A 25326-nucleotide genomic window follows, 5' to 3' on the forward strand; every position below is an offset into this window, starting at 1 on the left:
TTTCATCGTTCATTTTCTAGTTTTGTTTTCATTTCATTCATTTGTACACAAAGGTAAATATGAAATATCACCTGATAAAATTGATGTAAAAGGAGATTTTGGCAAAACAATTAAACTGAAGGCTAACTGCTTTTTATCCTAAAAGCTCTAGACTAGTAAGTCTACACAAATATTGAAGATTAGAAAGGCTAATTACATGTCAGTTGTCGATAATTATAGTTAAGACAACAACCGATAACAATACTGCCAGGGCACGTGAGTATGAGACTGCGCCATGTCAACAACATCAGACGGGGTGCAATGACTGCCACCCTGTATCTCTCACACAGATTGCAGTCTTAGCAAGACATACAGCCATCGGTAGAGGGAGAGGCATTGACCATAGTGTGATATCCTCTTTGCCTTTCTCGCGCGCTTTATCGAATTTGTTCATCCTGATCTGATAAGGGCAATCAGATATGCTTCGTGCCTTGTCATAGTTTAATAAGAGAGGAATGGTGAGTGAAGACAGCAGCAAGTCTGCAGCATCAGACTTACTTGTCTCATGAGACTGCCGCTGACCCTGGACCGTGCACTTTGATACCTTGATACCTACCTGCTGAAGTGGAAGGTGATTGGTGTTGACTACAACATGAACATGATCAGCTTGGTTTTTAATTTAGCCATCATCATAATCCTCATCCTCATCCTCATCCTCATCCTCCTCCTCATCATCATCACTCCTAACGTACTTTCAGCCAATCAGGATGAAGCAAGGCTATCAGCGACTTGACATAGTGTTCGGGATGTCGGGGTGACAGGTCAAAAGTCATTAATTTGAAAATTTGCATGCCATCGTTTTGCCACCCCTGTAAATGTCACGGCCTCGCAGCGTTGGTTCGTATGGCAAGACTCGAGAATAAGTTGCAAGACCTACTCTATTTTTTTGGCTGTTTTTTTTTTCTTGAGGGGTAGCCTCAGTTTGTCAGCACGCTTTTTCTTGTTTTTGCTCTGTTTCTAAACGATTTTCTTAGTGAGAAAAAGAAAACTGTACCTCTGTGTTCTGTGCTTTCTCTTCTATCGTCTTTCTCGCTGTAGGATTTTTACGTTGAGGGGCTAAACCCTGTAAACTGGCGCTTCCACCCCGTTAAGAATAAATTAAAATGAGGAAAGGCCGTGTTGATTTGCTGCACGAGCCCAGAATGCACACACGTGACCACGCACACGCACAGTGTTTGCTGACTTCCCACAAAAACCTGTAAGATTCCATCTCTTGTATGATCCGTAGTTATCATTCCTGTTCTCCTTCTTGAAGTCCTCGATTCACACTTGCACATTCACACGCATATACGTAGAAAGTGAGAAAACTAGAAAAAAAAAAAAACACGCAACCACGTACACAAACAAAGATTTTGATGAAATTTAAAATTGCTTTTGTACTTTGCTATAAATTTTCTCGCAAGAAAAGCACTATGATTGCAGTAATTGCTAAGTTATAAACACGAACTGTACACGAATTTGAAATATGGATGTCAAAAACTAGGACAGGTTTGGTCCACAGGTAACCGAGTTTTTCGCTTTGTCTCCATGGAAGAGAGATGTGACTCCAACAGCGATGTTCATCTAAGAAATGTTCATGAATATTTACTTGCAACGGATGAATGCTGTTCAATCACTCGTGGAAAGGATGATCAAGAGCACTGAATAAACAGCTGAGACTGGCATCCGCGATGTCTATCTGCCTCAGGCAACCCAGTCAGGTGGGAAAGGTTGGTGGCTAACAACTTGTTTGGATTGGCAATGGCAGTGAGAGCCTGCAGCCCTCAGACACTCTCCTCCGACCTGCCGGCACTGTCCTGGGGTCACCCCGTGTAATTGTGACATCATACTCTCCTCTCATTGCAAGTAACATCACAGCCTCTTAGCCTCAATACCTTTAAGTATTTATATACCTGTTATCAGACTGAGTTTTATTTTTAATGTTTTCTCGTGCTTTAATTGTTGTTTACCTTCAATCCCGTGTCAATCAGTTAGTTTTCGGTGAGCAGCTTCCCAGAAACCAAGCTTGACACTGGAACACGTTGTAGACCTCGGCAAACATCACATCGATTATCGTTTCCTCAAGTGTTCTTGATGAATCTACGAACTTTTCCTTTTACATTATGCATTTAATGGCAGTTGGCTCTGTTTAAACTCTTCTATCGTTCTCGGTGGTCTTGCTTGTTGTATGAAGACATCAATGCCCACAAACTAACTTTTCTTTTTTCCAGACGAAGAAAAATTCAATGAAAATGATGCTGGTAAAAACTCTCATGTGATAATACATCCCTCTGAACAACAAGAAATTTTGAGGGTTAAGATTTAGGTAACCTAATTTTAAATAAGTTTAATGAACGAACTACCTGCACAACCTACCTAGTGGATGTAAATAAATAATGGTTCTTTGGATGAGGTCCGGTAGCGACTGCTAGTTACTGTCGCCACCACCATTCCCCCGAGGTTTGATGCAATTTGAGATGGTCTTGGCTGGACAAATTTCCCTCAATAATGATATTTTCACCCACAGCCAATGCACACATGGGACATGTTCCTAGATATACGAACTTTATACAGATTAACGAGCTCAAATATAATTTTTGTAGAAGAACTCGGGAAATGTCTTGTGGGGGAAAAAGTATAGGTCTGGGATTTACCGTCCCGATGATTGCTGGTTCTCAAATACACACCGAAGGAACTAGGAAAAGAAAATGTGAAGGTGTGGTGAGAAGATAGAAGACGACTGATACTAAGTGACTAACGGCAACAGTGGGGTGGGGGTAGGAGTAGGATTGAAGGAGTGGGCATACACAAACAATAGTTCAGAATTTTCTGTCTCTAAACACAATACAAACACACTAAGAACAGAAAATTTGCTATTTATATCATAAAACATTACCGTTTTAATTTGACAAAATAATGCTTACTATGAAAAGAAATTAGAAGAAACAAACTTCTCTACGAATTCGAGTTCGTTTGTCTCGAGAAATGTAGACTAGGAGGTTCTTGATCAAATTAATATTCAAAAAGCAAAAAGCTTGTCCATAGCTTTTTTGTTGTTGAAACAAATCGTTGAGATGTTTTTAAGACCACAAATTTTTCGGGGGCCAGCTACTTTAGACGATGCTACCCAACTCCTCTCGCTCGCTGCTTTGTCTTCTCAAGTCATCTTTAAAGTCAGATGCGCATTGCCCGACATACGAGGGCGACTTGGCTCAAGGGCTGCGCCACACGGGTGTTGAACTAGCGAGTCTCCGATTTGGGCCACCCGTGCTCTAACCACACACCTCTCCAGTTCCCCAGATTAATGTAACATCATAGAATAATAGCTATGTCATAGGCTGTAATAGCTATGTCATCAGGTATCTCTAGAGACTGAGCACAGGACGGGGGCCGGCTTGCATGGCGTCACGTGTCAAACGAATGCTACGAGGATCTTCAAAGTAACCTATGACCTGAAATTTGTATCTGAATTTAAAATTCAACATTGCTGCCTGGTATGGTCACCTACTAGTCAAAGACAAGGCAAGGCTGGCCAGAATCATCCACCAGGCAAATAAAATTATTGGTCAAGCACAGCTGCCACTTTCTGACTTGTACCTTCATGCAGTCAGAAGGATGGCACATAACATCATTTCGGACCTGAAACACCCTCTCCACACCAGCTTCCAGCTGTTGCCCAGGCAGGCGCTATAAGGTACCAATAAGGAAAGCTGCCTACCAGAGGTGTGCCAGCAGCCATCACATCCTAAATAAAGGCACAAGACTCAGGAGGAATCAAACAGAGACTGAAGAAGAGTGAGTGCTGAACATCTGTTGTCAGCCATCACCTCGTGGTCCATTCTTGTCAATGACATTTTCTGGACGCAGCCGCGGTAAAGTTGAAGAAAAATGAACAATTAGCAAAATAAACAACTGATCAATGCTTACGTGTCATGGTGTCACCGATCACCGCAACTAAAAAATATATCCATGGTATTCATATTGCATGGCATAGCGTCGCACGAACTGTTTCATCTACACTTTGTGCGAGTTTGCTGCTGTCTCGCGGTAAGTCGCTGCGATCTGCACGGTTCGGACACGATAGGGACTATTTCTGGTACTGTCATCTGACATGTTACTTCTGGCACCACAGGCATTGTCACAAGAGTTCTGTGGTGATGGTTTGGAAGAGTAGCATACCACCCTGGCGTTTCCTCTTCACTGTCGTCATCTGAAGGTATGGCGCCTCCCGCAGTTGAATGTCCTTTATCTTGGAGTATACAAATGATCGTCTAGGTACACAAGAAGGACTGAAATTAAAAAGTTCGCATGGTGGTCTGCATTAACCTCTGGAAAGTGGCTGGTGTGGACGTCAGACCATTGGCATCCTGGAACGGGCGTGTTGCCAGCGGCCTAGCCAGTCCTTTTGTTGACAATGTCTTCTCAAATGAGCTTCATGCACGGCTGCCTGTACTGCCTGCGCCACATCTGCGGTAGAGTCCATTATCCGATCAAGAACGTTCTTCCCTAGTAGAAGCGACACGCGCCTCCTGCGCTCACTTGTGACCACATCGACCAGGTCCTTGACCACCAGGATAGGAACGTCCTCAGACGCTGGCCGTAAACATGTCCATCCTGAGTTTGTTTTAGCTGTAAGTCCTGTATGTGCCCTCGTGCCCACTCGTCAGTGACTCGTTACCTCACTGCCGGTGTCGAGCAACGCCATCACTCTAATGCCATAAATGACAACCTCCGCCGTCGGACACTTTCCAGTCAGGCAGCTACACTTTATTTCCCTGTCATCCTGTTACGGAAAACGGGGCAGTCACTTTCCCTGACCGGTCGGGCTGCAGTCCTCCGAGATGGTGTCAATCGCCGCCACTTCGACGCTCTGCGCCGCCTTCTACTCGCCTGCTTAAATTCTGGAGCTTCGCGGCGTATTCGTCAACCACCTCATCACGTTGCTGTGGCACTGAATTTTTTTCTTTCCGTTCGCCGTACGCCTCCACTAGGACACCCAAGATCTTTCTCGGCGTATCTCTTGCGTCATGCGGAAGCATCAAACTCGACGTCTGGCAGGTCCCTCAGTGAGCTCAAGATGTAACCACGAGCCCATTCTGACACATCGGTTTATGGCGAGAGCTAACTCGACTCTGTTTCAATCTCGTCGACACTCGTTGGTCCCCGCAAACTACTGAAAGCGGACTAACTAGTATCTCGTAGAGCCTCTGAACGGATAGCATCATGGTCCTCTCTATGTACTAATTTCTGTCGTGGCTTCTGCCCGTGATGAACAAATGTTTCTTTTTGTTAAGCAGTGCTTTTAGGCCCTTGGTCACCCAAGGTTTGTTGTTAGGATAAACATACACTGCCTTGATGGACTGGTGCAATCAACACTATTTTACTCCTCACTTTTACTTCTAACTGTTTGTTAAATGTCTGTATGGGTATGTGAGCAAAGACAAATTTCTGTCCTCCTGGGCAGACAATAAAGTCTGTTTTGATTTTGATTTGATTTGAAAATGAATATTTGTCAGCTTAAGAGTGTAAAGATAATAAGAAACATGGACAGGCGAGAGCGCGTGAAGACAGGCGAGAAGAGACGGAGATGTGAGGGTTGGGTGGCAGGAGATGGACAGGAAGGGTGAAGTGGAAAGTGTAGTGAGTACAGATATGTGTGCGTATGCCTGTATCTCGCATGTGTGTGTGCGCATGTGTGTGTGTGAGTGTGTGTGTGCGCGCACGCCGTGCTTTTGTTCGGTGTGCGCACGAGTGCACAAACTTTCTATTGTCATTTCCTTTGCGATGTAGGCAATAACAAATGCAATAATAAATAAAATTTAGTAAAAAACAAAAAGTAGTAATGACTTGTTGGAAACGAATGACTCTAAGTGCCCGTCACTGGCATCTGGTGACGAGATGGATGCTGTATCACGTGGTGTGTAGAGCCTGTACACCGCAACTCACGTGTGGGACGAGATGGATGCTGTATGATGTTGTCTTCCCAGTTATTGCCTTGTGATCATTTGTGACTTTTGGACTAACGGCAAAAAAAAAAAAAAAAAAAAAAAATATTAATTTACAATCTGACTAAAGATACGGTGTTAATATTGTGTATTTTTGTTGTTGATTGCTGTTCTAATTTAATTTGGCTATAAACTTGAAATAGTAATGTGTACAACTTCTTATCTGTTATTACTCTCAGCATAAGACCATATGGTACTTCAGATTAGATAAAAAATTTACTGCACAAAACGAACTTTAGAGAAGTTTTAATTCCAGAAAGGTCCAGAAAAAATATACACAGGCCACTTACGAAGAACGGAAATGTTCAGTTGACACTAAGCACCAAGCAAAAGCAAAGTTGACTGTTGTAAATGTTGGCTTTCCTGTGTTTTCTCGATCATAATAACCCTCATCTTTTACATTTTAAATGAATATTCTATGAACACATAGCTTTGATACACAGTTTTTTTTAAACATTCATTGAAAGAGGGAGGAAAATAAAACTTGAAATGAATTTTCCGCTCACCAAAATTTATGCCAAATAACTGCAATGTTTTACGAGAAATAGGAGAATAAAATTTTTGTTCTAAAATGTAATTTAAATTAAACTTCATTACTCTATTTATCCTACTAACGAATTTTAACAGCAAAGGAAATTGTAAAGATCGGACGGAAATTATTGAGAGACTTTGAAAAATCACAAACTGAGCAAGCCGAGAATTACATAAAAGACAAACAAATAAACATATACAGTGTTTGTTTTTCTTTGTACCTATGTGGCCACCCTGTGGTCAGCCCACCCAATAAATAATTTACGGACACCAGTGGACTCAACTAGAAACATCTGTTACTACAAGTCGCTAACGGAAAGTCAATTCCAAAAGTTCAGGTCTTTGACCTGTACCCACCCAAAATGTATGAAATTTGCGAACAAACATTTTCAACTTAAATTATAGCCTTTTATTCATTTTTACAGCCACAGTCGTAATTTGAATAAGAAACAAGGCGGGGGCGTGTAAACTGTACTGTGCTTTATCAAAGCAAAGCTGTCCGTATAAACCGAAAAAGAAGGAAATCCTTCAGAAATCTCACTTGAAGCTGCCTGTCTCATTGTGTGGGGTAGTTACACGATAATTCCCACCCGTTCACTGAGATTTGACCCGCACTGTAATTTGTGCGAGCTTGTGTGGCACACGGGAGGAGAAACCAGATGAGGCACACGACCGTTTATGTTTTGTGGGAGCTCACAGAGTGACAGGCTTGTCAGTAATTTCCCCGACACATAAAATCAGAGCGGAGAAACATAGTGCAAACAAGTTTTTATTGCTTCGGAAAAATGTTTTACCATTCGTAGACTATTGCATATACAGCAGTAACCATCTTCTTCTGTCCGGGGGGTCCTCGTAATGGAGGAAATTGGCTGGTCTTGGTCGTGTGGTTTGTGCGATTGACTTGCGAGCAGATGATCTATGTCTCGTCCGTTATCTCAGCCTGGAGTGATAGTCATCTGAGTTCTTTTGGCTTCATATTGTCATGACAACGTTCAAGTTTTAGTTCCCTAACCTTTGGGTCATGCAGGAATGATGTGTTAAAAACTGCCTATTGTGAGGGTGATGGGTGGGGATGATCATCTCAACTTGTTTGTTACCTTGCCTTACCTAAGGTAGTCCTGTACCCATACAACAGGTTTGCCCATGATAAAGTTTGCAGCGCCACACAGGTAGCGAACCGGCTGATGAGCGCTTCGGGTTTGGACGCATGAGCACTACTCACCCGACTACCCGCTTCCCCTTTCAATACATGGACACTTTGTTTAATATTACAAGAACTTATCGATAATGCATAAACGTGATAAAAGTGGATATTAAAACTATGCACTTTGTAGCATATTTACAGACATGGGAACTCACTGGATAAGAATACAAATGTTTAACAATTGTCAAGAAGTCCTACGACATCGTTCACATGGCCGCAAGTGGCGGTCAAGCAAATCATTAAAACTCTGTATGGACATTTCTAGCGGATACAATGCGTTGCACACAAGACAACGAAGAGAAAAATGAAATAAAGAATTTTAAGATTAAAAAAGAAAGAAGTGTTTGTCAAAGAGTGAATAATATAAAGTTTTCCCTGAAAAACATTACAGACTCCGTTTATTGTTTTACTTAAACATTGCTAACTTTAATAAACACCAATAATAATATTGTGATATGGATGCCCACTGAGTTATAATTAGTTGACAATAGTTTCTTTCATTTATCCTCAAAAAGCCATGATGCGAATTAACCAAACTGAAATGAAACAGTGCATGAAGTTAATTAACGACTGCTTGTTACAGTAGCGATTGCGGCTTTCTTTAGAGACAGACAGTAGTCTGGGACATCAGACGGTCAGCATGTCTGCCAGAATGAAGGGAAATAGACTGAGGTGACAGGCTATCACTTGCGAGGCTGCTAATGAGGTGGACAGAGAAATGTCCTCCCACTATAACAGTTTCGTCTTTTACCTAAGATGGCGCTTAATGGACTATTTTCTCTGTCGTATGCTTTCATTTTCTCTGAGCATTTATCCTTCTTCCACAGCTGTCGTTCTGTCAGCTCTTCTATTGGCATCTATCGATGTGATGATTAAAGGGCCGTTAGTCTGTGCCAGTGCACACGTGCACGCACGCGCCATACACACACCCACCCACACACACACATGCACACAGAAGCGCACACACGCACCAACACACGGAGGGACCCTGTGCTTACCAAAGCTTCACTGCGGGTGTCGCTGGTGTAGGTTCAAGCACCGTGGTGTAGGAGTTGTCTCCACAGGCAATTATGCTTCCCGCGAAGTATAAGTACCCGGGGTCCCGCCAGGCAGGCGCAGTCGAGAGGAAAGGGACAGCCCGGCCCGTTGAGCACGTGCACACCATCACAGTCGCTCGGAACCGCGTCACCACCAGTCGCCACTGCGTGCAACTGTCCCCCCGGGTAAGTCCGCGCCACGTCCTCGCACAGTCACACAGCTTGCGACCACCAGCCTCCACCTTTCACCACAGAAGCAGCAAAAAGAGAAAAGCAGCAACTAAGGACAAGAATAAGAAGTAAGTTGCAGGTTGTTGTGGCTGAGGTCGTTTCCTTCTGCTCGCATCCAGATGAACTTCCTGGCCTGAGGTCGCTCGGTGTCTGTGTTGGGGGACGGTTGATAATTGCACTCCGGGTAGCAGCCCAGTGACAGCAGCGGGGTGTCCTCTTGACCTTAGAAAGCGCTCAGTCAAAGCAGCTAAGTTTGAATTGTTTGTTTTTTAAGACCGGTTGGAACTTAAAGAACGGTATCTCTATTAACAGGGAACTCGATAGCGCTGATCACTGGCTTTGTTCTGATATTTCTCCACCGTGTGCGACTTTCCCGTCTTCCGTAGTTGTTCGGGAATGGCGCCCGGGACTTGTAGCAGTGAGTATTGCTTTGAATTCAGCCATTATTTCTGTGACCTAGCAATGATCCCTTTGACATGTCAGGATCGCTTTGGCATACTGTTGAAATGTCAGTGACTATGATCGACTCGTGCATATTACAAGTAAATATTGCTATGATATTTCAAGCAGTTATTGCGATTCATTAGTGAAGAATATACATTTTAATTATCGCTGAGTACCACATATCGCTGTGACATATCAGTCTCTCAATTTCATAGCAACACTAAAGGATATGAATAGGATCTCGTATTTTAGAGAAGGCATTAAATTGTGGCTAGTTAGGGTTAGGTTAAGCCTGTAGGCTAATAAACAATTTTAGCAAAATAATGATGATGATGATGATGATGATGATGATGATGATGATGATGATGATGATGCATAATTAAGGTATGTGTCCTTTTGCCATCTATATTTTAGCACTTGTCTCATTTAGTTCAAAATTACCATACGTGGACAAAACAATGAGACCAAACAGAGTGAGATAAAGGAAAAACGATTTATGAAAAAACGGGCGCGTTAAAAATTCATCACTCACGAGATAAGAAAGCAGTCTAAAGCAGTTAATTCTGTCTTTTTTTTTATACTTCTATAAAACTGCAAAGGGAGTGGAGAAAGAAAAAAAAGGAGGAAAAAAGATGATTACAAAAACTGTCAGGACAACAAATGGATTAAAGTAGTAAAAATAAATTGACACAGAAGAGGAATGTCAGAACCCAGCCAAGAGGAGAAGGGGAGCAGCGACAGGGGGAGGACGAGACATCACAACATGGCTGAGGCATCAGCAAGAGAAGGAGGAGTGAGGCATCGGAGGCATGAGGTGGGCACGGAGAGCTCCACAGTCGACACCAGAAATAAGAGACAATGAAGTATTTGCGGGATGGGAAAGTCGTCGCCAGGGTCAGCTGTGGCACTACTTTGCAAAATATTTCACTTGTCCTGTTTTTTTCTTTTCTAATTAGCGGAGAAGCGTTTCAGACGGATGTGTTTTTCTAATGTAGGAAGATAGAATCCGGTTGTGCAGTGACCTGGGACCTTCCGTAAAAGATGACTACTTTGAAAATTCGGATGTTTGGCTGTAATCGTGAAGTGGTTAAAAAACCGGGGCGGGACCTAGAGGGATGGGTAGTGGTGTAAAATATTACATGACTGGAGGAGGTGAAATCTCTGTAAATGTAAATATCAAGCGTTCAACTCTGGGTTTATGGTCGTGTGTCTCACGATTGTTGGGACTACTCCGACATGTCCGACATTGTGAGTAAAACAGTGATAGGCTTCCTCAGACTAGACAGAATATGTATCAATGCTACTAAGACAAACTACTTTGTGCCAAAAGTTCTGTGTTAGAAAAATAGTTTGCAGAAACTATGGAGACAAATGAAACTGTTTCTTATCTTCTGATGCAACAGTACTTTGATATTATATCAAGAACAACAGCCGGGACATGTAAAATGCAAGTGTACTACAGTGGAAGCTAAATATGTTTGAGCCAGCTGTTGACATATTGTGTGGTGGTGCGTCCACCCAGGTGAAGACACCCCGGTAATACCATCCACCCAGCGAGACCTAGTTCTTCTTACTTCCATCTAAGTACCCGCACTTTTACCCTAAATCCTGTCCACTAATATAGTCCAAACTTACAGAAAAGAGAAAGAAAAATTTAGTTAGGAGAAAGGAACTTTTCATTTCATTTTCGATGTAGTGATTTACAATACTTCATGTGATATCAAGATGGTTTGGCGTTTAGTATAACTTTCAAATAAATATAAATTTCGTTTTTACATTATTACAGATATCAAAGTTCTCTGAAATAACATAGAAGTAATCGAAGTGAGATTGAAATAGAACGGGTATGAAGTAACATCACGTGAGACTCAAACGTGACGTGAACTCCCACGTTTTTACATTTCCTGCCAGTTCCTATTTTAACGGAATATCAAACTTTCCAATGTTCAGACATGCGCAGACGTGAACATGGTGGTCAAACATGTCTTTTAAGCACGAGCAGGACCGTCTCCAAAGCGGTTCGAGAGTGGTATCGAACCATTGACAACATTTGTGTTGTTGGTGTTGGGATGGGGAAGGCCGAGTTTTGTCTCCCAATATCAATGGATTACTCAAGTCGTCCCTTCCGAAGCTCTCAGGTGTATCGACCATTGCCATTAGTAGGTGCCGAGGCTGCCAACATTTTCACACACGGCACCCACACTCGCCAGCACGTCCCGAGGAGTGCCAAGAAAAGATGCAAGAATCAAGTGTTCTGTCCATCCTGAATGAAAGACTCACCCAACCAACCTCGTTCAGAGAGTAGACAGACGAAGGGACGTAATGCGGCCGAATGTTGGACGCAAATATTGGTTCTAATGGGCATGGAAAGGGTCAATCCCCTAAAAAAGATTTTAAAAAATGATGTAAGTGTTGTTTGAAGAATTTTGTCTTGATCGAGATGGTCAGTCAGTGGCTGCATGTGTGGTATACCGTTGTAAGGGTTAGAAATGTTACAATGAGTAACAGAACTAGCAAACTGGTCAAGCCAGAGTTGTCTTTGAGCATTTTCTGTTTTATATATATATATGTGAGATGTAGGATAGCTAGATACATGAAATTCACCCAGAGAGAGAGAAAAAAAAAAAAGAGAGACAGAAAGTAAAAAAAAAAAAAAAAAAAAAAAAAAGAAAAAATAAAAGCTTCACAAGACTCGAGTTGAAAAGTATTCAGGACGTCTGCGCATGTTTGTGTGCGCGCGCATGTCTTGTGTCTCACCCAGTAGCACCGACTTGTTTTGAACAAGCTAAGTATTTGTAATTTTCATAAGTTCGTACGTCAACCGTGAGTGATTTATTCCAGGTAACTCATCACCGATTCCAAGCTGCGATCCCTTATTAGGAATTCTTTGATCGCCAGCCCGCCATTTGAACAGCCTTTGATGTCTTTTTGTCTTCGTGCCCGCGGCTGGGTGGGGAATGCGGGGTGGGTGGGTGGACCGTCACTGCCTCACACTTCTGCTTCTAGTCGTCGTCGACATCCAGTGGACTTTCTCTAGCTTCCTTTCCACTCTCTTGTGTCATCTTTGGCTGTCATCACTGTACTTAAAGGCTTAGTTTTTACTGTCATCAGGCTGGACTTAGTTGCGTAATTGCCAATAGACTTTTTTGTCTGCCATCGCTTTAAACGGAGCTATGACATTGTTCGTGTTTCATTCTACTTTTCTCTAAGTAATCTCTTGCCTTTGCTACAGCCTGCTTAGGCCAAATGAGCTTTATTTAATCGTCCACCTTATTGAAAAAAAAATTAAGCTGTGTTGCGGATGATGAAGTTGTCGCTCAGGCGCCAGAACATTTTTCTAGATGAACGAAGGTGGGGAGTTGAGAGTCTGACTTTTTCTTGTTGCAGAAATGGCAACTGTCTTGACCGCTGGACTTGCGCTCCTGCTGTTGCTCAGTGTCCACGTGTCACTCACCAGCGTCATGGCCGCTCCTACCCAGTGGACCGGCGACAGGTAAGACGACACTTTCACTACCTGCTGATCACTGCTAACTATTTATTAAGTCTTGGTCAAGCATCGCCCAACCAGACCTGCTTATCCTCATAAGATGTCATCCAACCCGTACTGCTGATCCTAGTCACGTGATATCTAGCCAATGTTTTCTGTTCGAGACAAGTGCGATGGGCACAAAGATCGTGATGACAGTGAGGCAATGGCGCCATGAGCCCTACGATTGACCATGATGTCTTCGGTCTCTGTCACTCTCGATCCTTGCGTCGATTCAACGCTTCCGTAGATCATAACTTAACCACCCAGCAAAACTCACATCTACAAGTATTGTAATCCTTTAGGCACTCTTGCTTATCATTATTGTAGCCTTACTAAAAATATTTGCGTGCTGGTACGTCTTGTACATCTTTGCTCCCTGTAGTCCCCAAAAGGTCTATAATAATAATAATAATAATAATAATAATAATAATAATAATAATAATATAATAATAATAATAATAATAATAATAATAATAATAATAATAATAATAAAAATTCTCTCGTCCTGTTTCATTCTCTCGGGAAGGCTGATCCAGCCATCAAGACTCGTAGATGTAGGTAAAAATCGAAACTGCGCAGAAAAATGAACACGATTTCTCCTCCGTGGACTACTTTTTATCCACTCACCGTCTATCACTAGCTCGGGTTGTTCACTTAACATCAGTCTTCGCACACCTTTTTTTGAAGGCTTTAAAATAAAAAAAAAAGAGGCATACACTTGTGAAAAATCATGGAGGTAAAAAAAAAAGGGAGGGGGCAAAGGCCTCGTGCTCACATTGATTTCTCCGTCATTTAAACTTTTATGGATCTTGTTTACACGAAGGGAGAGAGGGAGGGATGGAGACGGTAATCTACTCGACACGGTGAGCGCCTTCTGACATCGATGATCAATGAGCAAACTCGAGGGGCGAGACGCGGCGCTTTTGATGGAAAATCTGTTGATGAGATGGCTTCTGGCGGCCTCGAGAGGTCCACTCGTGGCCCCCGCTCCAGCGGAGACGACGCCATCAGAAGCTGGCGAGGGTCGCCGGGTTCTAAAGAAAACACAGGGCTCTAAGACAATATAAGCTAATTTCCGTGTGCTAATGATCTTACAAGGGAAGCGACTCCTTTGCGCGTGCTTTTTTGAAGTTTGATGGGAGGGACATCTAACGTGGGCACCCGGTAATGAAGACTGGCGTGTGTGCGTGTGTGCGTGAGTGCGTCAGTGGGTGCTTTCTGTGTGTGTGTGTGTGTGTGTGTGTGTGTGTGTGTGTGTGTGTGTGTGTGTGTGTGTGTGTGTGTGTGTGTGTGTGTGTTCGCTTGTGTCCACCGACCTACGCACCATCAGTGTACTTTCGCACTCGATGACATGAGCGAATACGTGCGCCGGGTGCGTGCACGCAAGCTTGTTCACGGGCTTCCGTCGAAAAAGAGATGGAAGCCAATTTGCGAAAAAGCCAGACTAAATATGCTTTTCGTAAAACGTCCACCTAATTAATCCATATTAATTAAGTACTACATATTTGTAAAGGGATGCACCCTATTTCCTATCGCCTCTTGTGCACTCACACTCTGTGCTGTGGTGCAGGCTTTAGAGGAGGGACCGCGCGTGCAGTTAGTCGTTCACATCCGTGTGACAGGTGAGGAGTTTTATGGACCTAATGCTTACAGATAGTTTTAATAGTCAGCTTTTAAAGCCAGATTCTCCATCTTGTCCGTCTTCTTGGAGCTCATGGAGGGCAGACTATGACAAAAAATATTGAGATTGTTTCTGACAGAATTATTTCAATAAATACCCCCCACCAACACACACAGAGACACAAACACACTCTGTCTGTCTCTCTCTCTCTCTCACACACACACTCCCATCTACATACGCATTGATTCGAAAACTTAATTTTCAATTGAATTTTTAAAGGCAAGTATCTAAGATATCAAAACATGATGTCTACAGAGACCTTGGAAAAATATCGCCCATAGTTAAAAGTAAAATATTGTATTTTGTTGTAATCTTGTGAATTATGCAAAGGCCTCTTCATTTTCAAATATTTATTTGAATGCGAGAAAAGTAAATTGTTCTACCGCACTACCAGCTAGCCTAGTAGTTTAAATTAAGGATATTTAATGACTAGTAATAGAGCAATGTGCTGATGTGTGTCACAGAATTCTCAAAATATAAATCCCGTGAAATTTGAGGCAAGTATTACTTCACTTCAATAGGAATTTTGTAAAATAATTAAGAAATATGTAAGATGATTCTGAAATACTATTGGAAAAAAGAATTCACAGAAGAAAAAACAGTTTTATGACAGCTCTAAAATGACATGCTAACGATCTTTATGGAAAGTACAAGAAATACCTGTAAAGAAAGGATAAACAAAAATTAGACGCAAGATTACTATTGTTTAAGTTGGAAAGGTATTTATCTATAGCTGTAATATCAAAAGTTAAGTGCACTATTATAACATATACTTGCTTATTAGGTAAGTTAAGAAGTTTCACTAATATGTATTGCTGCTTCCTGCCCACGTGTTCAATACTTGGCCACAGAGCATTATAACGAAGCTTCTTGACTCCAGTCTGACATGCGCAGTGAACATGTGGACAACACCTTGACTGTTTGAACCGTCTTACCTGTGCAAATACTCACCATCCTCAAAGAACATAAGTCGACATGACCTTCACCATTTCCGGAGACAATGACAATGGCATGACAAGACAATGACCAACTGTATTATCATTGTCCCTTGAAATGAAGGAGTCCCATCTCCTCTTGTCTCCTCAAGAACTTCATCTTCATATAGTTCGCAAAAAGGTCCCAAGTGTTTGGTGCATCTGGGAGCAAACAGCTAATCAATCAGCAAACATAATTAGGAAAATAGGAATTTGATTTATGTGTCTTTTTACGACATTCATTTTATTATTATTTTTTTTTTTTTGCTGGAAAAAACACAGGGTCACTTTATGTTCTTCTATTGTACAGCAGCGATAGTGTTTTTTCATTAGAAATAGCCTGTGAATAGAATTCGCAAGCATTTTTGATGTGGGTAATTTTTTTTTACCTTTCACACGCGTTTGCAGCGACGGTTTTGAATGGCGAAGGAAAAAACGAGGCTCGTTAACAGCAGTCGATGGAGCAAAGAGTGACAATTATTGCTTTGAGTAAATCCATGAGTTACGAGTACTTGTGTATCAATGTCCTGGATTGAACTTGGAGAATCAATGTCCCTGAACGGTCACACAGAACCCGCAGCAGACGTGGAAAGATTGTTTCTCGGTGTGGGTTACAATGAGCCTCCCCCTCCCAGGGTAAAGATTAACAACGAAATGTCTAAAGGTATATGAGGGACCATTGTTAGTCACAAATGTTTGCTGTTTTTCTCCTTGCTACTAACCGAGGGACTAGAAGGCTTCACACAACAGGGCAGGAGTTTTCCGTCGGCCCTTTGGTGAGAGTGTGGTACTTGATTAACACCGAGTTTAATTAATATAGTACACGGCTCCCGATTCTTCAGACCTGCCCTGTGGGGTGCAGCGTGAGATTGTGTATGGACGTGTCCTCACCGAGTCCCTAATGAACCTCAACAAATTAATCTTTTGTTTGTTTGAAATGTAATGGCTGTTTGTTGGAAATTGTTATGGCAGTTACATCTCTGTGCTCCGCTTATATCTGCCCTTCCCAAATTAGAGAATAAGTTAATTTTTTCTAAAAAAACTGATCTGAAGCTAATGGTTGACTATGACTACCTGTGCTTGAAGCCGACTGGTATAAGGCGATACTGTCTCAGTATTTGAAATGCCCTGGTCTGCACTTGTATTTTCAGATTTTTCATAAAGTGTAAACGTTGTGTGCATCATGTTTTCTTATAATTTTTTATTTCAAAACTGAAGTTTCATGCTGGCTTATATGACATTACTAGTGGTCCAATGGTTGGGTTTCAGAAGTTCTGTCATAGTTCTATCCATTAGACTGAGATCAACAGAAAACTGGCTAATAAACCAGTGTACTATTATCAAACACATCTAGCATTCACTTTAAACCAGTGTCATGCTTACTTCAGGCGAGAGAAGCGTATGACAGACACCCACCCTCCATGTGGCCAACCAGTAGCAGGGTTGTAACCCCCGACATCTTGATGACGCCAGCGAGCACAAACCGTTTTTGCCATTTAAAAAACATCAAGCACAGTTCTTGCACTCTCTAGTCTTAAACAACACTGTGCATTTTCTTGTCTCAAACGTCTCTGAAATTTTGTGATTATATTGCATTCTTTTGCAAATTCAAAGATTTCATGTTTTGAGAAGGAGGAAACTTTGAAGGACACTTTTTGAGAGAGGTTAGAGCTCGTTCATTGACAGCAAAGATGAAAGGGTTCAATAACACGACAGAGAGGGCTTTTTTCACAAAAAGTGTCTATCAGTGTTGTCTTTTTATGCACCTACACCGCTCCTAATGATTCGTCTTGGTGCAGGCGGCTTCCGGGCGGTCGGAAATCCCTCTAAAGACCCCGATGGTGGAAGGATCATGACAATCAGACCTACGTTCCTCATTTGAAAATGATTTTATGTCCTTGATGTGAGAAAAAAAAAAAAAAGCCAGAATGGAGATTAAGCCTGCCGTATGGCTGGTACCATAAAGATAAGACACACAAACAACACGTTTTAAATAGCAGCTAGAAAAAGATTTATTTAAGCGCAGCTCAACAAAGCCAACTGTGTTACAAGTATGAGACTACAGCACGCGCACGCACGACACACACAGAGACATTCTAAGTAATGTTGGCACAGCTACATTGTCTCAGTAATGGAATGGCAGTGAATGTAGGTCTGGGCCTAGACTGGCGTTTTGTCCGCTCCGTGTATTTAAAATGTAAGAGTTTAAGCAGGCAGACGATGCGGCAAAAAAGTTTATAAAATTAACGACACTTTTCTCCTTGCGCCATCTATATTTTTTAATTTTTATCCTGAAGGAGGCGGTTCTGGGAACGGTAAGCGCCAAAATGGTTTATATTTAAGGAAAAGAAAGCAGCGACAAGGAAACTGCGAAGGTAACAATCAGGCCGCAAATCTCTCCCGCTCTTCCTGGCGGTGTTCGCTTTCACACCTCCGGCATGCAAGAGGCAGAATGCACAAGGCAGAGGTGGAGAATGCTGGAGAAAATGCTGTTCACATGGTTGTCTGGCATTATTTTAACAGATACCTCACGCTGACCAATACAATGTACGCATACACAGACAAATGCAGGCAGACGCACGGACCGGCAAACACCATCGCATAGACATCTGTTTGATGTCCTTGTCTTTGCTTTCTTCTGTATTGTTGTTCCGTATCATGTTTACAAGCATACAAAATTGAGGTTCTTCGAGGTTATTAAAGACTATAATAATTATGTTATAGTTTAAATAATATAATTAGTGTATGTCACAACTACATTAATTTGCAAATTAGGGGGTTTTGTTCCCTGTTTGTGCTGGATGGGAGGTAGAGGGTGGGGTTTGGAGAAAGGCAGGGCATTCTCAATAAGCTAGGGAGAGACATAAACTTAAATTCTAGCGCAGAGAAGGTTATTTTGAAAGAAAACATTGTTCACTTGTTTGATGTCTTGAAGTCGTGTTACTCTTGCGCTGCCGGACATGTTCCATTGGGGTGCTGCCACTCGGACAGGAAGTGACGACATTGTGGGTGTGACAAGCGGGATAGTTGCACCACTCGTCTCACCAGACTTGTCTAACGTGTCCCTCGTCCTGTGTAACATTTGTAATGATAACTAACAAAATAAGAATCATTGCACCTGAGGGCAAATACCTACATTTGTCATGGCGCAATTTATGTTACTCAGATTTGTCATTTTTTTCTCTTATGGCCGTGTTGTGGACCATGTGCAGGGTACAAGTACACCCGACATATAACGAGGCCGGTGACTTTCTCTCCCTGGTCCAGAACATCATGAACAGGCTACAAGCGGACAAGTGAGTGGCATGTCAATGTAGAGAACATGTAGAAGTATGTAGCATGTGACAATGGTTCTCGTATATACTGTACTCTGGCCCATGGCTGCAGAAGTAAGTGTAGCAATCATTGATCCTTATTGATCATGAATGAAATCTTTTGCATGGCTGTATGTGTATATGGATGAATGAATATACTTTTGAAAAGCCAATTAATAGCCAAATTGAATATAAAAATGTCTTGAAAAACCGACCTTATGACATCTCAAAAAAGATCGTCTAAAGATGTTTAGTTTAGGATTCAATAAACTAGATGTTCTGTCAGTTGGCATGACGAGCAGAGTGTCGTAAGTCATACACTCTTGTCTGAAATGTATTACTCGACACACCGCTACACAACTACTGACAGGATGGGTGGTTTCTTGTTGGATACCGAGCAGTGTAACACATTTCTGAGGAAATCGTCTCACTTGACGTCCATTCTGTGTCACTGAATTTTTGTGTTCTTGAGACATTGATTACACTGCAAGAAAAAAACTGAGCTACATGCTCCACTTTCTTCTTCTGCTTTTTAGAAAGAAAACATAACATAAAAAATAAGTTGTCAGTAAAAGGAAACAGCGGTGACTTATTACGACAGGTAACTTCGGGTGACCGAGTGGCTGCCCATCCATTACGGTGGCGAGTTGTCGGGTAGCAGGATGCATGAACTCTCTAGGTCCTGACTGATTTCTAATACTTCTTTATCTGGTATTTGTCAATATGTTTTAAACCCGAAATTTCAAACCAAATGAGGAATTAAGGTAGACTGTGACTTAAGTGAACAGTAGCGATCAGAAAGTAAAGCCTGTAAAATTTTCTGTCTGTGCGTATGTGTATGTATTCTTGCTGGTGTTTGTTTGCGGTGCTTTAGTGTGTGTAAGTGTGGTTATGTAAAACAGAGGATATGCTGTGTATATTTCCATGTTTGATCTGCTGATTTATAATGATTTGGTTGTTTGACAGACAAAAGAGAACAAGCCCCGATGGTGGGTTTTTCTCCCGGCATGACGCCATGCGTGACTACCTGAATTCTATTTATGGTAAAGAAATTATTATTGTTATGAAGTTTGATGACACTGTTTTCTACAGGCATATCGCTGGTTGATACACATTATAAAATACCACGTCTTATAAACATTAGCTTTTGTGTGATTGTATACTGTACGAAGCAGGTATGTTTGGTTAAAATATTAAAGACTTGCGAAATGTCATTTTCTACAGCACACTAATGCCGAAGCTAGTAATTGTTTTACTACTAGTAATTTTGATAGTATGGCTGCTCCTTGATTTAAGGGGGATTGTTTTGTTATTGTAAGTATCAGCAGCAATTCCTAGTTGTTTCTCTTGGTGATTACTCATTATTTTAGAATATACCCATGTTTAGTGTCAGTGTAAACACGATTGTTATTATCTCATTGTCAAATCGCTAATGTTGACTGTCATTTTATGTTGCCATTGTACATCACATGTCCATGCTATTTATAATGTCACTATTTACAGTACTAGTATTGTTTTTCGACCTTTCACAGGTAGTGTGGTTTTATGGCTAACAGTCATTGATTCCGTTTTAACTGCGAACCAATAGTTCGGATCCTCATTTATGTAGAAACAAGTCTGATGTTTTTTTTTTGGTGTACAGTGAAACCACATAAAAGAAATCTCCTCGTCTGGTCTAATAAAGTACAGAGTTCTACTCTTTCCTACTACCAGGGTTAGCAGATGTAGCAGCTAATTACTTCTGGCCCCGATCTGAGACGGGTTATTTAAAGCTGTGGATGTACTCAGGTTCCAAGAGCGTGGTTAGTCCTTTGTGTGACCCAAACGACAGGGCACTCGGATCACTACTCGAGACGAAAAAAAAAAAAATGTTCTAGGAGTTCTGTTCCTTAGAGGAGAGAGAACAGGTTAAGGTTTTGTGGTAGGCCGGCAACTATTCAATCCTGAAATACCGTAGAATAATTACCAGCCCTTCCCTTATGCAGCAAGAGTAACCTAAAGTAGACCATGATGAGGACGGACAGGAAAGCACGAACGCAGGCAAGAAAGCAGACTAATAGACATGCAGACAGGCAGGCAGTATGAGAAGGTGACAAGCAAACAAACAGTGATGTTCAGATGATTAATCGTTAGATATAGTTCACTAAATTTGAAAGTTGCAAAAAGAAAATCCCCTCCTTTAAGTGATCATTATTACAGTCCAACAGAGACTCGCGAGTTAGACGATTTGATGGGCTGGTAGGGAACAATGTTATTTCAAACTCCAGTATTAGGGGAAAAACCCCTAGATATTCTGCCAGTGGGTGTAGGAAGATGCTACCATTTTGTAACAGTTGTCAGAAAGTGTTCCCTTATCGACAAGCAGTTTGAAAGTAGATAGTTTATCATCAACAGAAGCCGGATGTCGTTCAAAACGAGACATATAGCTATCAGAGTTTTCTTATTTTACTCGTGTTTCATCTTATTTGTAATCTCAAGTCACAGTAACACTGGGACCAGACCACTTTACAATTTATGGCTGATTCTGTTAATCCCGAACAGATGGTTTATATTTCGAATCCAATAAATTCTGTGAAACTAGTTTCACTCAGCAAAATTGTGGTCTAAGGGAGAAAAATCAGTGACTGCCGGCTTGTGAAGGTGCCACGCTTTCTCTCCCTTCTCTTTGTGTTTGACTTTTCTGTTGTCTGTCCACGTATTTTTTGGCTTCGTATTATGGTTGTTTCCGTGTCTGTACGTCCCCACATCTGACACATTATTTACCAGTGTGTTTATCTTGTGTTTAACCTGTGTTTATCTTGTGTGTATTTCAGCCAGCGAGTTGGCTTCCGATCCTTATGGCCCTGGCAAACGCTAATGAGTAAATCACGGCGCCCCCTTCAGCCTGGTACATCTCACAAGTTCACAGACAGCAGGAAGCCTTCCCCTCTCGCTTTTCGTTTTTAGTGCAAATAAAGAGAAAAGCTATTTGATTTTGGCTTATATCTTAAGCAGAGCATGCTGATAATTGGAAACAACACAAAACAGATAGATGTTTATCATCTGAGTGTGAAAGCATGTGACTTTTCGCAGTACTCATTCTCACCATGCAGACATGACTGTCAGTAGTGCCCCTGTGAAGGGTTTTAAATAAAATAGATGTCAATCAGCTAGATACCAAAAAGCCATCATGTGACAATGCCATGCAACCAGTTCTTTAGCAATAACGAGACCCTTACACTGTCAGGAGCATAAACAAAATATACTAGTCAGGGGAACTAACCGAGCACAGTTTAAGTGTGTGACGATGCATCATTACCCCCCTTGTGAAAGCGCCTGGCTCCAGTTACGCAACACTTTTCTTGTAACACGTTGAGACTTTAAATATTATTATATAAACAATTGAGGGAAGAAACCCAGTGCACGACACTCTGTAAGAACATTTCTTAACTGTAATTGTTTTAAACAAGATTAAACTGTTTAGGCCAGACTTTCATTATCCTCAGCAAAAAACGTTTCTAAATTTAATTATTTAGAACAGTTTAAGGTTTGAGAAACATGTGCAGCTAGCCTTAAATGTGTGTGTGTGTATGAGAGATAAACAGAGAGAAAGTGAGGAATGGCAAATGTGAGGAGTCTACACATGTGTACACAGATAAAGTGTGTACAGTTTCATGATACAAAGATAAAAAGTGCATCATCTTATGTAAGAAGATAAAATGTGTAGATTAATACAAAGAAAGGGGTATGAAAATAATTCCACAATACCTTTTTTTTATTGTATGATCATTTCACAATAAATATATAGCGTCATATTTAAGAGGCAGCCATAGATAACTATGCCATATTTAAGTAGGTAAACTTTCATCTTGAGAGAAATCGGTCAGGGCGAACTGGTTCAAAATGTGTACAGGCATCGATATTGGAGTCAGCTTTGAGGATTCAGTAAATATGCACCATTTATATACAAGAGTGAGTTATGACTCTCATAAGGTGTAACACCTCATCACTCCGAGACAGATGTTAAACGATTAATGTGTAGAACCTCATACACAAAAGCAGGCTGCGACTATGTCACAATTAATTTCGGCTTTTTCGTTACCTGTAGCCACTTTGCAGTTTTGCTGTATGAGACGTTGGAGGCAGGCAGGTGCGAATGTCGCGGACACCAAACACGTTTGCAATGAAAGCTATGACTGGATGTCATGACAGCACAAGGAGGCAGGTGATAGTCCTGAGAAGTGACGAAAAAAAGCAGGAAATCAAGTGAAAGACTCACAGAAATGAACCCAGTACAGTGCGACTCTTGTCATCTTGTTCATGTGGTGTATAGATGTCGACATTACAAGTGCCTTGTTGGATTCACTACTCTCCATGTATCTCTACCAAAAAAAAAGGAAAGTTTACCTTCCAGTTTTGGAGTAAAAAAACTAAAACTAGTTAGAAAACAAATGCAAAACCCATGCAGCGTTGACAGTGTCCACAAACTTCTAAAATATATCTTGTTGTTGATTTTGGAGGTAAACTGTTTCGGCCTAAAGGCGATTTTCTATCACAGTTGTAGAACATTATGAATACTGACTGTATCGCTTTACTACTGGTGTGATTGTTACTTGCCAGCTTCAAGCACAGCCAACAATCCAGGGGTTAAAGATGAATGATTGACTTTTCCCACGTTTTCTTGGAACTGAGAGCCAGTCTGGTCCTTGGATTCACTTCTTTGTCTTAATGAAGACTCAGTTTGGGATTTCATCAAAGGACCCACCACAGAGTCAACCCTGGGTTCACACAAACTATATCATCAAACTTGTAGACGACACCTTTTCATTCACTTTCTGGGGCACCTTTCATCGGCTAGCTATGTCCGCCTCTTGCTGACCACCCACTAATGAAGTAGACGGGTTTTCAAAAAATTCTTTTGCCTCTGGACACACAGCACCCTGGCAAACATACAAGGCAATTACGTCTTCAGTGAGGCACTCATTATTTTGTTTTGGTTCTTCATGTAATCGGCTCATTTAAAGCTACGGGGCGATGAAGACTTTCCCAAGCTCGGGAGAAATGTTTTTGTTGCCAGCCCTCACATCCACGTAAACAACTGCAGTGTGTGAGCATGAGGCTAAGGGGGCTGTGGGCGTTCCGCTTCCCGCTTAATTAACAGACCGGGCTCTGACGATGACGTCACTGGCTCCAGCTGCTTGCTGGTCCTGCGAGGGACCGACTGCCTCCACTCACAAGAAGAGAAGGCGCCAACCCTCGTTTGATGGGAGCAAACAGCATCCATGGCCACTCAATCAGACGAAAGTATCCTGCTAAAGTTATCTTCTGGTACAAGAGTCTTTGACAAGTTTTGGGTTAAAATTTAAACATTTAATACCTTCCCGCACTGAAACGAGTAGTGACATGTGCAAAATATTACAAAAACATTAATTAAGTCCTTACTTAAAAGCAAGTTCAACGTTGTTTCTGTGTGATGTTGATGAGGAGGAAAACAATCCGACTCCCGAGAGCACCGTTTGTGAGAAGTTTACACGGTTTGCTCGTTTCTGGGTGGCTTTTTCTGGGTATTATAGTTTCCTCCCTTTAGTTACAAACTTGGTGAGGCCTCTGTGACTAGAAATATACGATACTATTTACATGTACAGCAATTAGCCTCGGATTACACGGTTTTGTTAAACACCGCATACAGTTGCAGTCTCCAATTCGTATCGGCGCGGACTTACTATAACAGACTGTAGATTGTAAAGAAACAAAACAAGTACACTAACAAATGGTCAAAAGACAGATGACTGAGTAATAAGGGCAGTAAACTAGCATCCTGGTGAGGGGTCCTGAGCGGTAACTTCAGGAGTGATGCTGTTTGCGATAAGATGGCTGACCGTAATTCTCATCAGTAACGCTAACTGCGGAAACGGGAAGCGGGGTATCCTCCTGTCAGCAAGCACGATAAAGCAGACGACAGAACAAGCCGGCCCTAAGCTTGGTTTTCTGTAGCCATCCCTTCTTACACCCCTCTTTACAGTCCCCTCCTACCACCCCACCCCTGGCCCTCCAGGAAGAACAGGCTTGCTGCTGAGCATCCCCACCCTGTTGGCAGCCTATTAACCTCAATGTCTCGAGTCAAAGCTGCAGTCAAACATTATCTCCCTCTTTTCATCAAACCTTCAGTTTCCTTCAGCTTTTGAAAGTGCGCATGCGGCCGCTGGAGAGTCTAGAGCCTGACAGACCTGGCAAACGGTCTTTTCGCGATACGTGGAGGTGTTTCACTAATGCCCGGGCATTCCAGAAAAGCAAGAAACCTTAGAGAGGATGGATTGTCAAACTTACTGCTACTTGTGGTGTGGGTTGAGGGTTGTTCTGTCTTACTCTTAACAATGTT

The 25326-nt window shown here is 41.9% G+C and overlaps 1 protein-coding gene across 3 annotated transcripts; it reads left to right on the forward strand.

The window, feature by feature from the left end:
- Window positions 1-8850: 8850 nt before the first annotated feature.
- LOC112560899 lies at window positions 8851-21940 on the forward strand. 3 transcript variants are annotated; one of them, XM_025233012.1, is made up of 5 exons: window positions 8851-8981; window positions 12858-12963; window positions 18867-18950; window positions 19935-20011; window positions 21782-21940. In XM_025233012.1, the coding sequence occupies exons 2-5, from the start codon at window positions 12860-12862 to the stop codon at window positions 21823-21825; spliced, it is 309 nt and encodes a 102-aa protein (XP_025088797.1). In that variant the 5' UTR covers window positions 8851-8981; window positions 12858-12859; the 3' UTR covers window positions 21826-21940. The 3 variants fall into 3 exon arrangements, with proteins under 3 accessions (XP_025088797.1, XP_025088796.1, XP_025088795.1); XM_025233011.1 differs by having other exon boundaries at window positions 8855-9094; XM_025233010.1 differs by lacking the exon at window positions 8851-8981 and adding an exon at window positions 9157-9444.
- Window positions 21941-25326: the final 3386 nt, after the last annotated feature.

The sequence above is a fragment of the Pomacea canaliculata genome, linkage group LG3, assembly GCF_003073045.1.
Source record: "Pomacea canaliculata isolate SZHN2017 linkage group LG3, ASM307304v1, whole genome shotgun sequence".
In the NCBI taxonomy this organism is placed as follows: Eukaryota; Metazoa; Mollusca; class Gastropoda; order Architaenioglossa; family Ampullariidae; genus Pomacea; species Pomacea canaliculata.

Bases quoted from the DNA above. Each gene is read 5' to 3' on its own strand.
- LOC112560899 (XM_025233010.1), top strand. From the start codon at position 9,423: ATGGCGCCCGGGACTTGTAGCA. The intron at 9,445-12,857 runs GTGAGTATTGCT...TTCTTGTTGCAG, and splicing joins GGCGCCCGGGACTTGTAGCA to AAATGGCAACTGTCTTGACC. The intron at 18,951-19,934 runs GTGAGTGGCATG...GTTGTTTGACAG, and splicing joins AACAGGCTACAAGCGGACAA to ACAAAAGAGAACAAGCCCCG.